The 14,518-nt window shown below is 56.8% G+C and overlaps 1 protein-coding gene across 1 annotated transcript in view; it reads left to right on the top strand.

Annotated features, from left to right (window-relative positions):
- The window catches only part of PPP2R5C (protein phosphatase 2 regulatory subunit B'gamma), an 87,407-nt gene that overhangs the window by 59,000 nt on the left and 13,889 nt on the right, over nucleotides 1–14,518 (top strand). The window contains exons 3-10 of the mRNA XM_029950822.1: nucleotides 1,066–1,176; nucleotides 2,193–2,285; nucleotides 2,371–2,501; nucleotides 6,621–6,680; nucleotides 7,929–8,037; nucleotides 9,540–9,593; nucleotides 13,412–13,685; nucleotides 13,804–13,817. Of these exons, the coding sequence (XP_029806682.1) occupies nucleotides 1,066–1,176; nucleotides 2,193–2,285; nucleotides 2,371–2,501; nucleotides 6,621–6,680; nucleotides 7,929–8,037; nucleotides 9,540–9,593; nucleotides 13,412–13,685; nucleotides 13,804–13,817 (846 nt within the window). The remainder of the gene's footprint in view (nucleotides 1–1,065; nucleotides 1,177–2,192; nucleotides 2,286–2,370; nucleotides 2,502–6,620; nucleotides 6,681–7,928; nucleotides 8,038–9,539; nucleotides 9,594–13,411; nucleotides 13,686–13,803; nucleotides 13,818–14,518) is intronic.

Below are 14,518 nucleotides of genomic sequence, written 5' to 3'. Positions count from 1 at the left end.
GGGACTGCGTCTGGTCCACGTCTTCCCGGGGCTTCTGTGGCACCGGGACGGTGGGGAGCACGCGGCGTGGTGCAGCGCTCAGCTCCCTTGACCCCGAAGCCTCTGAGCTAAGAAGCATCGGAGCCCGAGGACGATTTGCAGCGGTTCTGCTCCGCTCCAGATGTTAGTTCTCATCCATTTACCCTTTTCCGGAGATGAGCATTGAGTTCGTGCAGCGCGGCGTTGGCGGGGGTGGGGGGTGCGTGTAGAAGTTACAGCGCCAGGTTTTCTTGTCTCGTGAAAGAAAGGACTTCCGTCACTCCGAGCGGGGCAGTAATAGAAGTTCCGGGTCAGGGATGGCCGTCCTCCCGGGATGCTGGAACCAGGACCGCTGGGTCCAGGCAAGTTGGTGTGGCAGCCCCGCAGACTCCTGCCTCCGCCCGGGCTTTGGCGACGCCGTCCTTGGCTTCACGGCCAGTCGAATATAACCAGTTAACTTCAGAATCGCAGGTGCCAGCCGTGTCAGAGTTCCGTCAGAGAAACTACCAGAAGGCTATACCTCTGGTATACCACATTTTCTGTCACAGATTTGTCCGTGTGTGTTGTGCTTTATTTAGGGATTGACCATGTGGGCATTAAAGTGTACCTGTGCTCCAGAGAATTCTAGATTTCATGTAGAAACATCTGTCGTAAACACTGACTTTCATGAAGCTGGAAATAAATGGAGTGGAGGTGGGGGTCCGTGGTAAAGGACAAGATAAAAAAACACAGGTAGCAAGTTGCACGAGGGGTTCATTTAAAGTCCAGAGAAATCTCTTCCGAAGTCATTTCTTGGTGAGTGCACATAGGCTAAGAGCATGACCGTCCGAGGCCGGGCCCCCGAGGGCTGTCCTCTACGGGTGGCCCAGGCCCGCGGGGCAGGCTCACATGAGGGGCCAAGCCGGATGACCGCTGCAAGCAGCAATCACTACAATTAAACATCTTTCTGAACGTCTTCTTTTAATGTTTTCTGTAAATGTTTTTTCTAATGGTTTCTGTAAATATCTTTAATGCCCTGGTTATAATTCTAGAATATGTGGATTTTAGTTTGCAGTTAACATGTTTCGAACGTTACCACCTTCCTCCAATCCCACGGGAGCAGAATTTGACCCCGAGGAAGATGAGCCAACGTTAGAAGCCGCCTGGCCTCATCTACAGGTACGGAACTCGGGGGGGAGTTGGGGGAGCGCCAGGAAGGGGGCAGGAGCTGAGCGTGTGTGGCCCTGAGGCTTTGCTCTCAAGCACGTGCACTGGCCCTGTGGCCTCACCCGACTCTGGCTGCGGGGCCCCTGATCTCGCAAACCCGTGCGAACCAGGAAGGCACTTCAGCAGACGCGAGAGCATGTCATGGTTTTTTTGTTTGGACACTTTACACCAACTCCCAAGTTACAGAGTTGTCAGTATGAGTGACGGAAATGACCACTTTGTTGATAGCCGTGGACTTGAGGCGTTTCACAGACATTTCCTGTTTTCAGGACTTAGATTCAGTATACCCCAGAGCTCGCCTGCTGACTGACACTTGTTTTCTAACACATTTTAAGGCAAAAAGTTGGCCATTGGTGAGGCCGGATGCCCAAGAAGGCACGGAGCCCAGCAGGCGCGGAGTGTGTGCGGGCCATGGGCCACCTCGGGGTCTGGGCCCTCCACGGGAGAGGAGCCAGGAGGGAGCCGGGTGGGGAGCACAGCACAGAGGGGGCTGTCTTGGGGACGGATGTCCCAAGGTTACTGTGTAACCACCACATCCTGGAGGGGACGGACATCCCAGCCCCGGGGGGCCGCACCTGGGACCCGCTCACCGTGCTGTCCCAGCTTCCTGTCCGCCCGGCTCTGCCTCTGCCGGGGACACGTGCAGGTGGCGGGACGTAGCCCCCAGCGGCTGTGGCTGCCACGCACCGTGCTCTCTGACTGGCGTCAGTTGCACATTGGTGACTTCAGCCATGGTATCGTTTTGTTTAAATGGCATTTAAGGGTACAGTCTGGTTCTTGGCTGAATAAGACCATTACCATCATCAGTTATAACTGGATTAGGCCACATCGTTTGGCATTAATTCTGTAGATGATTTTTTTTTAAGGCTAATATTTTCAGGCAGATACTCAACTCCTGGTTTGTCTTTAATCTCTATCTCATAAAATACCATGTTATTTGATTCATTGTTGTTTTTTTTTCCTCCTAGCTTGTTTATGAATTTTTCTTAAGATTTTTAGAGTCTCCAGATTTCCAACCTAATATAGCGAAGAAATATATTGATCAGAAGTTTGTATTGCAGGTAGGTACGAATTAGCTGAAATTATAAAAGCCGTAATCCAGCAAGCAGGAATAGTGAGCCACTAAGTGTCTTTTTCTTCTTGAAGCTTTTAGAGCTCTTTGACAGTGAAGATCCTCGAGAGAGAGATTTTCTGAAAACTACCCTTCACAGAATCTATGGAAAATTCTTAGGCTTAAGAGCTTACATCAGAAAACAGATAAATAATATATTTTATAGGTAAGTTGACGTGTGGGTAACAGTTCTCTTTTTGCATGATGGTGCTCGCGTGTTCACACCTAATCCCCCCCCATCCTTCCGTTTGGCAGGTGACTGGTGGGGGCGCAGCCTCCCCGCCCCTCCTCCTCTGCCCACTCCCCTCCTTCCCCCCCCCCCCAGCACCTCCCCACTCCGCCTTCCTGTGTTTCCGTTCTCACTGAACCGTCCGCTTACCTGGGCGCGGTCCGTCCAGAACCTGTGCATTACATCATCCTCCCCGAGAATCTCCGAGAGACGCAGGAGTGACGTAAAGCAGGGATCCGTAGAGACTCCCACAGGACGGAGAGCTGTACTGGAGGCCTGGGGACCCGCACGCTCCCAGGGCAGGAGAGGCCCGGTGGCCACAGCAGGTGCAGGCGGCGCCGGCCGTCCCCAGGCCTGCAGGACCACGGAGGCTGCCCTGCCCCAGTTTACCTGCGGGAGAGCAGGGCCCCGTGGCTCTTGAAAGAATGTTCCATGACACTGCAAGGCCACCCCCATCCCAGCCCCCGCCTCTCGTTGGTTCTTTCGGTCTGAACACCCCTCCGCCCACCCGCCGACATCTCCGTGTTTCTGCTGCAGCCTGAGTCACACGGGCAACTGGTGGTGTTCGGGGGCCGGGGCGGGGACAGGCGTGAGCCCTGGGCGAGGCCCGAGTGTGCACCCAGGCTGGCCTTCCATCCTCCTCAGCTGCGCCTCCGCTCACCTCCGGCTCCTTCCGCACTAGCACCTCAGAGGCCTTGGTTGACCCTCCTGGAACATTCTTTCCACCTGCCCTTCTCCACGGTCTCCGGGGCCTCTGGATACAGTCTGCCACCAGGACTCACCGCAGCCCCGGGCTGGGTCGCCAGGCCCCCCCCCCCCCCCGTGGGGCAGGTGGCGTGTGATCCTCTCACCTCACACTTCCAGGGCCGGCTTCGCCCCCGGCCCGAGGTGGCATCAAATGCATGTTGACAGATGGGAGAGAGTTACTGTGGTTTCTGACCCGTCTCTGGAAGCTTCCCGAATGAGCGAGTAGTCTAAGAATTTGGGCTTCCCTGGGTCCAGGCTGGGTCAGGGTAGTGACAGATCCTAGCGGTGACAGGCTCCCTGTGCAGGCAGGTCTCACACAGTCTAGCCACCATGCCGGAGTGAAGGTGACGTGCCGGCCCCTGCTTGGAGTGCCTCAGAGGCCAGGCGGGTCCCTTCCTAGAGACAGTGACCCAGCGAGGGAGGAGGAGAGGGGGCCAGAGACACATGGAGACACTGGATGGGGGAAGTGCGGTCCCACCATGGGGACCAGCAGCCGCTGGGAGTCCCGGCGCCAGGCCCTGGCGGCCCCCGCCCCGCCCTTCCGCGCTCCTCAGGCTCTGCTGCCCTCTGTCCACACCTGCTGCCACAGCCCGGCGTCAGAGCTCCCGGTGCGTGTGTGGCTTTCCTTTGGGCTCGTTCCAAGCTCCCCGCATCCCGGAACTGGACGCTGACCGCGGTCAGACAGTGACATCGTGATTCCTAAATGTCACGTTCCCGGCTCACGTTTCTTGGCATCAGCCTTCCTCTTGAACAGGATCACGATGGGGCCAATGTGCTTCTCAGTGAAAACGTTCCTGCATCGTTAAAACAACAAAGAACAGCAACAGTTTAGGCCTAAACTTGAAGGTCCACCTGAAGTGAGGGGTTTTTGTTCTTTAAAACATACATAGGTTCTGTTCAGATAGAATCACAAATTGACACTTGGGCTAAAAGATCTCGTGCCTTAAAGAACCTCAGTATAAGAAGTAAAATATTTAAATAGGTTATTATCCCAGAGTTGCTGCACGTAATTCAGTTCAGGTGCTCAGTGCTGGCCGTCTTCTCCGTCACTATCATACATTTTTTAGTTTATTTACTTATTACTCCTCGCCATTCTGTGGTCGGAACTGGGCTCCGTGGGCATTTCCTCCGTGGGCAGGCTGCAGGGGCGGGGTGATCCGGGGGCCACAGGGGCAGGGCCGCAGCTGGCCTGCAGGGGGTGGGCTGGTCCAGGGGTGGGGCGCAGGGCAGGGCCACACCCAGGCTATAGGGGGCCGGCTGGGGGGGGGCACCGGGCAGGGCCGCAGCCGGCCTGCAGGTGGCAGGCTGGTCCATGGGACGCAGGGCAGGGCAGGGCCGCAGCTGGCCTGCAGGGGGCGGGTTGGTCCCGGGGGCGCTGGGGCACAGGGGCAGGGCCTCAGCCGGCCTGAAGGGGTCAGGCTGTTACTGGGGACACAGGGCAGGGCCACTGCCGGCCCCAGGAGGGAAGAAGCCGCAGCCTCTGCGAGGCCCAGCCCGGAAGTGGAGCAGACTCCCCCGGCCTTCTGTGTCGAGCAGAGCCCCTCACAGGACGACAGACGCACAGAGAGGGGGGCCAGGTCCCAGCTCTTCACGTGCGGCTCAGAGCACGTCGTGCGGGCAGCGACAGCACTGATTCGAGTGAGAAACGCTGGCCTACTCTGCAGGCGCCTTTGTGGCTCTCTTCCCCTCCACCTTCCTCTTTTTTCTGTCTAGAAGAGTAATAATTTTCTAATTATTAGAAAATGTACTGATTTTCTTTTTTATACCTCCTTCAAATCAGGTTAATATAATTAGAAACAAAGGCTTTATCAGTAAGAATATAATAATGTTGACTCAGGAAAACAAAATGGCTTGTAGTCAAAGGCTGTTCTGTTCATGGTGTCACCAGCGTGGCTGGATTCTGGGCGACACAGGGTTCAGCCCCTGCTCCCAAGGCCCCGGGGCGGGACCCCCCAGGGACATCCTCCAGCCTCCCGGCAGGTGGGGGTGGGAAGGCCGCATGGGGGATGTGTCCAGCAGTGGCTCAAACACGTCACCTGCAGTGTGACCGCACTGCCGTTTCCTGCCGCCCAGGTCCCCCCGTGCCATCTGGGTAACTCCCCACCTCACCTTCATCTCGGCCACACTCACAGCTGTGGCACCATGGTTCTCTGCTCAGGGGCTGCCACCAGCCTGTGCGAGGCGCCCACCCCCACGCCACGGGTCCCCTGCCCGCCCGCGGCCCACCCCGCTCCAGCTCACAGGCCTCCGCCCGCACCCTGCCTTCCCCTCCACGCCATTTAACCTCCTTCAGGGCCCCGGGCAGGCCCCACAACCTTGGAGAATTCTGGTCGTTCGGAAACGTAGAAATCTTAAGGCCCAACCTTCAGAAGTATCTCCCGTCCTGTGGGTGTCTGACCTGTTCTTTGCTTGAGGGCCTCGTTCCACTTGTCTCCAACAAGGGCGAGATTTCGGAGTCAGGCCTTCGTAACCGTCACAAACTCTTACCTTAGGCTTGGAGCCGTCTCCAACCTTCGTGTCACCGGAGAGGCAGAAACCTTCCCTGACACACTCATGGCGCACAGGCGCACGCGAGGGGTGGGCAGGAGTGAGCTCCTGGCTTCTGCGGAAATCCTCTGCGGGTCGGGGGACGTTGTCCTCCTTGGTGTCCCCGGCCTTTTACCACACACGTCCTAGGCACAGGACAGATGCCCTGGTACCAGGGACGTGGTGACCAGAAGTCCTAGCCCGGTCCTCAGGCCGATGTCGGGTGCGTCAGATGCTGCAGGGCCCCCGGGAGCCCCCCTGGGTGGGCACAGCAGGAAAGGCTTCACAGAGGGTGCAGACAGGCTGCCCACATCCAGGTTCCGGAAGGCAGTGGCCATCGGGGGTGCCTGTGAGGACGTAGGCGTGACGTCCCCAGTGGGAAGGAAAGAGCTTCTGCCCTTGCGCCGACTGGCCTCTCAGAAGCTTTAAAACTAATGTGTCAGGTTAGGTTGGCATGAAGCAAAACTGGCTCAGGGACGGGGACAGGGACGTGTGTGCGATCAGGAGGACAGCAAATGGCTCGTCCCACCTGGGCGGCTGAAACGCGGACCCTCCAGCCTTTCTCTGTGTTTGAAAACTTCCAGAATAAAATGTTGGGGGAGGGGGAGTGGAGTGGTCCCGTCGGGAAGGGTGAGCGGCCCCCAGGATGGTCGTGAGGCAGGTGCGCGCACCGCTGAGCGGCTGCGTGACAACCCCCCACCCCCACCGAAGCGCCTTGTTTCCTCATCCAGAGGAGTGTAGTCTTTCCGGGTCCAATTCTAAACGGCAAATTGCTTTTTCTAGGTTTATTTATGAAACAGAGCATCACAACGGCATAGCAGAATTACTGGAAATCCTGGGGAGGTGAGTGCTGTGTCCCGGGCAGTGAGTGGCCTGGCGTGGAATTTATTCCAGAATGATCCAGTATGATTCAGTTCCCGGAGTCCAGCAGCCCTCCGCAGAGCGAGGCAATAGAAACTGTTTCCAAAGGAACCAAGACCTCACTTGATGGAAGGGTGGGTGAGGTCTTGCATTAGGGCCCCCCAGACGGAAGCCCTCGTGTGTGTGTGTGCGGTTCCGTGCGCACATTCTGTTCCCTGTGCTCCTCAAAGATGGTTAAGAAGGTTTATGTTTTGACATTTAGAAGAACGGATCATTTATTGTATCACCTGCGTCAGCGCACGGGGTGGGCTTCGCTCAGGAGAGCATGGCGAGCGGTCCAGGGGCACGTCCTACTTGTACGACCTCCTTAACCAGTCTTGGCTGCCGTTTTCTTAGTAAGGCGGGCGATGGTCCCCTCACAGGGCTGTTGTGAGGACAGTGTTGAAGCGTCCGGCACGGCCTGGCCTGTTGTGCCCACGGGCCTCCACACTCCCCGCGCCTGGATCGATGGTTTTTTCCTTCCAGAAGAGCTGTGGCCTTCCCCGTGTGAAGGAGCCAGTCATCCCCAGTGCCCACCCTGCCTCCTGGATGGCTTGGAATAGTCTGGAACTCCTGTGACTGCTCGGTGGCCCTACCACATGTCCGTGCTTACCTAATCCTAAGACCAGATAGATAGTAAATGACGAGGCCTGCTTGCCCAACTGGACACCAGCAGATAAACGGCTTGTCATCAGACCAAAGCTCCAGTTTAGAGACCAGGATTAAGACCCCCTTTCTCTGCAGGAGGGAGCAGCTTTCTGGCTGATTCTTAACCAGCTCCCGTCCACACACAGACTTGCTTCCGCCAGCATTAGGGTAATGAACCTGAAGTGACTTCCTAAAACTGGGTGAAGTCCAAGGCAAGGGTGCCGGGTGTGGAGCTGGCCCCGAGCTGCCCGGCCGCCCGGCCTGTCAAAGGAAGGCGGTTTCGAAACCCCAGGGACTCCCTAGTCTGGCTAACGCCCCCCGCAAACCAGAATTTTAGAATTATCTTAAAGGTAAAGACAAAAATGACTTTGCTGCTTGGAAGGTATTTCATTGTCATCTTAATTTCTGCTAATGTCGGCCTCTTTTGTGAAACCTACATTTCACTTCCTGATATTTCTGCTGAAACACAAAAAAATCAGCAAGATTTTTTTTTAACCTAGAATTTGTGAATATTCAGACTTGGAATGCATTCTGTCTTCACAGTATAATTAATGGATTTGCCTTACCGCTAAAGGAGGAGCACAAGATTTTCTTGTTGAAGGTGTTGCTGCCTTTGCACAAAGTGAAATCCCTGAGCGTCTACCATCCGCAGGTGAGGGGTGAGCGGCCGTGATGGGGGGGGTGCAGGGGGGTGCATTGCGTCACCGTGTGAGGAGCAGCTCACAGCACGGAACCCCGGCCGTCAGCTGGCGCGTTCTCGGGTCGCGTTCCAGATGTCGGTTCTGGGGATGGTCGAAAGGATACGGGGGCAAAGAGCTCCCCTTTTTAAAAAAGTCAGAAAAGTCTCAGGAGTGGAGGAGTTCCGAATTTGTTCTAAGCGCAGAGAAGGGGGTGACTCACCTGGCAGGTGTGAAGGGAACTTCTCTGAGGGGTTTTCTGTCATAGGATTTAAAATCTGGCTCCTTCTGGGGCATCTGGAGGGCTCAGTCAGTTGAGTGTCTGACTTCAGCTCAGGTCATGGTCTCACGGTTCATGAGTTCGAGCCCCACATTGGGCTCTGTGCTGACAGCTCAGAGCCTGGAGCTGCTTCGGATTCTGTGTTTCCTCTCTCTGCCTCTCCCCTGCTCACTCTCTCTCTCTCTCTGTCTCAAAAATAAACATTTAAAAATAAATAAGTAAAATCTGGCTCCTTCAAGGAATAAAACCTCTCTGTGTGCAGCCAGTGCACGGGCTACAGAAATACAGGTTTTTTAAGCAAGCAGCAGGCTTTTTACCGTTTGCAGAAATCTTACAGTTACCCTGAAACTTGGTCAGCAGGCGGTTTGTACCCCGTTGGCTGGCTGCACTTTGCCAGGAGAGGAGGTGTTTCCTTCACTCCCGCACTTGTGAATCCTGTGTAGACAGGTGCCAAGGGTCGGGGACAGGCCACGTGCCCGTTTGCCGGCAGCCAGCGTCACCTCCGTCCCTCACGTTGGGAGGGGCAGCCCGGGATGAATCACAGGAAGCGTATTCTTACGTGTTTCTAGTGACCTTGGCTTCCTGGGAAATATTTTACTTGGAGGGTTTTTTCCTTTTTTTTGCTGTTAACTGGTGATAGTATCTTTATATCCAACCAGATTGTGGTCATGTTAATGGTTTAATGAAGTTAGTTTATTTTTGAGAGAAGTGAGAGGGACAGTGAAGGAGGGGCAGAGAGAGAGAATCCCAATCAGGCTCTGTGCTGTCAGTGCAGAGCCTGATGCAGGGGTCAAACTCACAAACCATGAGATCATGACCTGAGCCAAAACCAAGAGTCAGAGCGACCGAGCACGCCCGCCTGGGGCTGCATGTTAGCTGTTCTACAGGCGGGTTGACAGCTCAGGGGTTGAAGAGGGAAGCACATTTTAACTTGTTTCTTCCCAGCCCTTTGGTCATTTGTTCATTACTGTCTCCAAAAAGACCGTGAGAAAAATCCCAGCCACCCCGGGCGTACTTGTCAATGTTAGTCCAGAAGACTGTTACCTGATGTGCTTAGCTTTCTGTACCAGGTCCCCAGAGTCCCCCTCAGAGCCCTGCGGGACCCATGGGGCAGGGCAGCCCGTGGTGGCGGAGACCCAGCAGAGCAGGGGGGCGGAGGGAGAGCACAGGGTTGACGCTTTCTCTCCTCCTTTTCAGCTGGCGTACTGTGTAGTGCAGTTCTTAGAGAAGGACAGCACCCTCACCGAGCCGGTGAGTACCTTCCCCGGCCGGCGCTGACGTCACGTGCGCGGCGCCGACGTCACGGGCGGCACTGACGTCACACGCGCGGGCTTCCCGGAGGGGGAAGAGCGCGATCAGTCCGCCGGCCGCAGAGCCGTCCAGACCGCGTTTCACCCCCAGGTTGCGCTGCCGACAGACACACGGGCTCCGCGCCGCGTGGCGTTTCCAGACCGCAGTGACTGTGATCACGGGGTCACAACACAACACCCACGGCGGGTGTTGGACGCGGTCGGGTTGCCGGGCTCTGTGCGGACTTCACTCCTTTGAACCGGAGGCGCTCGAGGGGCGCAGCCCGGTTGTGTGAGTTGAACACGTTCACGCCTTGGTTTAACGCACTCGTGACCGGCTCCGGTGGGACCCACTGCCGTGAGTTCTCAGAACACTTGTGCCAAAGGCACTTCGGACGTGCGCGGTTCCTTCCGCGGCCGAGCGCAGGCGGGGCAGGTGCTGCCGCGGCTGCTGAGATTTCCCGGGCTCGCGGCCTGCGATCCTGTTGAAATGAAGATAGGTTGTGGCCTAGATGAAGGAAGCTGAGCGTGCGGGGCACTGAGTTCACGTTTTTAAACAGCTTCATGGAGATGCACGTCACACGCGGTACAATTCACGCATTTGAAATGTACCATTCAGTGGCTTTTTGGTATATCTTATTATTGATTATTTACTTGTGGTAAATTACACACGACATGAAATTTGCCATTTTCAGTGCACGAGGTGTTCACTCCATCCGGGGCCACACAGCTGTCCCCACTGTTCCCGTAGTGGGTCACTGCATCGCCGCAGATGAAGGCTTGGCGCCCCCGACCCCGACTCCAGCTTTTCCCCCTGCCCGCCCCCTGGTAGCCTCGCACCAGCCTCTGTCGCTATGAGTTTGCGCCCTCAGGGCACCTCAGATGGGCGGCATCATGCAGGCCAGGCATGTGTCAGAGCTACCCACCCTCTCTCCTCGTCCGTGGACACTGGGCCCCTTGTGACCACGCCAGTCGTGGGGCGTGCAGGGTCCGTGCCAGCGCCGGCTCGCAGCCTCTGCGGGAGCCGGAGCTCCACGCTGCGGCCAACGGAGGAGGGAGACGGCCATGGCCACGGTGGGGCCCTGCCAGCTCGGGCACAGAGAAGCTTCCGGCCCCCACGCCCCCCAGGACCGCCGCCCAGGATCACTCCAGTCCTGGATTTCCCACAGCATCGGCAACGTGATGCTGTCTCTCGGCCCCCAAAAGCAGATGTAGTTTTCTCCACGTTAAAGACCCTCACCTTAGGGAGCACCTTCCTTTGAAATCCACATTTTATGAAGATACAGGCGCTGATCTGTCCAGCGCTGAAAGCGTGTTGATGGGAAGGCGAACAGGCAGACTCTTTGTGAAGGAGTCCATCCCTCCGCAGCCCGGGGGACACGGCGCACATGTGGGCCTCGGGGTCCTGGACCCAAGGCGCCCCGGAAGCCAGTGCGGCCGAGGTCAGGAGTGTCTACAGTAGGATATGTTTGGGGCGCCAGGGTGGCTCAGTCAGTTAATCGTCTGGCTTCAGTTCAGGTCATGATCTCATGGTTTGTGGGTTCGAGCCCCGTGTCGGGCTCTGTGCTGACACAATGAACACGTACACTATTGTCGTTAAGAATAGCTCAGCCCGTCACGGACAGAAGTGAGTTCATGTTTTCACCCACCTGTGTCTTTAGGCTAATCGACTTTTACTGCAGAGCCTGGTGGTAACTCTCTTTTTCCCTGGTATTCAGAGGAGGGAGGGCCTCCCCTGCCCTCCCCAGCCCTGTCCGGAGAGCGCAGCCCGTTGAGTTTCCGAAGGAAAGTGCAGTGCATGACAGGTAGAGAGCTGCTTTTGCCTAGATCAGCGTTCCCAGGCAGACCCCTCTTCCACAAACGCTGCTGCACTCCGGAGTTGTGGGTGCCGGCCATCGGCCATTCCCAGTGGGGTGGAAAGGAGGTCCAGCGGGGCTCCGATTCCAGAAACAACACCTCTTCCCGAGTCCGTGCGTAGTAAACCAGGCGTTCTGAGTCCCACGTGTTAGTTTTTCCTCACAAAGCCCCGTTTGACGAGTGACAGGGAAGAGTGGGTTTGCAGGGTGAGTGCCACCTGCCGTGTTCTCAGCGGTGGCTGCCCCACTGCTGGGATCTAGTAGGTGCTCGGTAAATGTCTAGTGAGTGATTTTGAGCAAAAAGTAGGAGAAAAAAGCATTAAATCATAGATTTTTTTTTTTTAGGAATTCTGAGAGACCATTGTGTTGTAAATTTTTACATGGGACATCAGAACTAGGAGCTTTGGGGTTTTATTAAGTGTAATATCATAAAAGATTCTCCAGGAGCCTGAATGCCAAAAGCATTAACAGAGTTGTTCTAAGTGGACGCTGTTCAAAGGCCCGCCGTGGTTTTAACCATGGTCCCGAGCAGCTGGCCTGCCGGGCACCACGGGGGTGTCTGCACGGCCGGGGGAACCACCCGCCTGTCCGGAAGGTGATCTCCGGGGGTGATTACACGGCCGTCCCGATGCTGGGGCTGGGACAGCGGGTCCCCAGGTGGCCGAGACGGGCGATGGGCTGCAGCCGTGCGTGGGCGAGTGCGCACCTGTGCTGTGTTGTGGGGTCTTGTACTGATTTAGAATTACGGTGACTCAACTCTAGAAATACATATTCTTAATTTTCACCGAGCCAAATCTGATATTTTGGACGGATGATTTTTATTACTGGTACGGTTGTGGGAGGAAGTTTGGAAACCAGAGGAGTGAGATGAAGAAAGGTGCCCCGCAAACACCCTTTCTACCAGTGTGACTTGGGCAAGGAACGTGAGGTCCCTGCAAATGAGGAGGCGCCGCCGACCCTGCGAACATGCCTCGAGGCGCCTGCTGTGCGGTCCGAGGGCCAGCTCTCCTCAGACTCGAGGTCCTGGCAGCCCCCGGAGGCGGTCACCCACCCAGGTCACTGGTCACACACACACAGGGCAGCGGGGCCGACCCCAGGTCCCTCCATGCCCTGCACGACAGGAGCCGACAGCAGCGCCAGCTTCCTCCACGTCTCCCTCCTGATCTGTTCTAGCAGAGTTCAGTTAGCACGATCAGGAGCACCACGTGTACACACACAGCACGTATGTTTGTACGTAAACACGTGTGGAGATCGAGCTAATGTAGAAACAGAGCATGCGTGCGCACACATCACCTGCGCTTCCGGGAGGGGCCCCTCGAGCGCTGACGCAAGCACACGGACTCACACTCCTGCTTCCCCACTATTCCTTCACTGTCAGCCCACCTGACTGCTTCTTTTTTAATTTTTTTTAATTTATTTTTGAGAGACAGAGAGAGACAGCACGAGCAGGGGAGGGTTAGAGAGAGAGGGAGACACAGAAACGGAAGCAGGCTCCAGGCTCTGAGCTGTCAGCACAGAGCCCGACGCGGGGCTCGAACCCACAAACCGTGAGATCATGACCTGAGCGGAAGCCGGATGCTTAACTGACTGAGCCCCCCACACGCCCAGACTGCTTATTTTTTAACCTTTTTTTTTTTTCCCCTAAAAGGACCGACTGCCATGGTGGTCCGAGAGAGAGGGTCACATAAATCAAAATTGTAATTCTTAAGCATATAAATTTGACCTGTTTCTCTAATTATTAAAAAACAACAACAACAACATGTGCTGATTCCCTGAATCCGTGTTCTTCCTACAAGGGAAAGGGCACCTCCTTGTGTGGATGCTCGGGGGGCGGGGGAAGGGCACACGCTAATGAGAAACAGAAGTCCTGACCCACAGCTGCCGGGCATCACGGACGTCACGCCGTGTGGTGTCTCTTCGGCAGGTGGTGATGGCACTTCTCAAATACTGGCCAAAGACGCACAGTCCGAAGGAGGTCATGTTCTTGAATGAGTTAGAAGAGATTCTAGACGTGATCGAACCATCGGAGTTCGTGAAGATCATGGAGCCCCTCTTCCGACAGCTGGCCAAGTGTGTGTCCAGCCCACACTTTCAGGTACGGAGGGTGGGGGAGACGGCCCGTGTCCGAGTCCCGTCCGAGGTGACAGGCTTCGGGGCGTCGCTGGCCATGTCCTTCCCGTGTGGTTTGGAGGTGAACTGCCAGTTTTAGCTGAGCTTCAGAATAAGCTGCAGCGTCTCGGCCCGCCCACCCCGAACACGTGTTTCTCGATACGGGTAATCAGGCTCCTCTGTAAACCCGTCCGTCTTTGTGTTCAGTGAGCCCCAACCTCGTGAGACCCTGCTGTCCACACCCCAGTGGTGGACACTTACAGGGGACACGGACCTCTGACACTCCGCCCCCACAGACACTGAGTTTCCAGCACATCCACCTTCTGGCTTTCGTCCCCCTGCATCCTGTGTGAGGGGGGCCATCCGCGGGCCTGTGTGCAGCCCGTCTGCCTCCGTTGGGCGTGCTGGCCTGCACACGAGCTCACCGTGATCGGGGGGGCCTCACGCCCGCCCCCCGTGCCCTCGCTCCCTGCCGCGTTCCTCCAGGCCCGTGCCCGCCACACCCCCTCACACCTGCCCTGCTCCCTCGGGGCCCTCCTGGGGACACGTTCCACCCCACACGCCTCCCCTTCCTAGCTGCTCTCTGCCCCTGACATATCCCTTCTGGTAGGTTCCTTCTCCCATCATTGGTCTCCCTCCTGGAACGTAAGCTCCACCCCCGCTCATGCTGACCCCTCCGAGGCCGCGTCGCGTAGGGGGACGGAAGGCCATTGACCTTTGTCCTCAGCGGTAGCCACAGGCCCAGCGCAAGTGCGTGTAGTGAGCGGAGAAGTACAACCACCCTCCTGCCGTGCGGGGGTCCCTCCCTTCGGGGGCTCCCCGGCTCCGTCTGGAGCGGGTGGGGGTTTGCGGAGACGGCGCCCTAACCCCGTGTCGTCGGGGCTGGCTCAGGGTCGTGGAGGGGCACGGCCGGGGGGCAGTC

Source organism: Suricata suricatta, chromosome 9 (assembly GCF_006229205.1).
Source record: "Suricata suricatta isolate VVHF042 chromosome 9, meerkat_22Aug2017_6uvM2_HiC, whole genome shotgun sequence".
Taxonomy (NCBI): Eukaryota; Metazoa; Chordata; class Mammalia; order Carnivora; family Herpestidae; genus Suricata; species Suricata suricatta.
The sequence above is the reverse complement of the archived record's forward strand: the minus strand, read 5'-3'. Positions and strand labels throughout refer to the sequence as shown.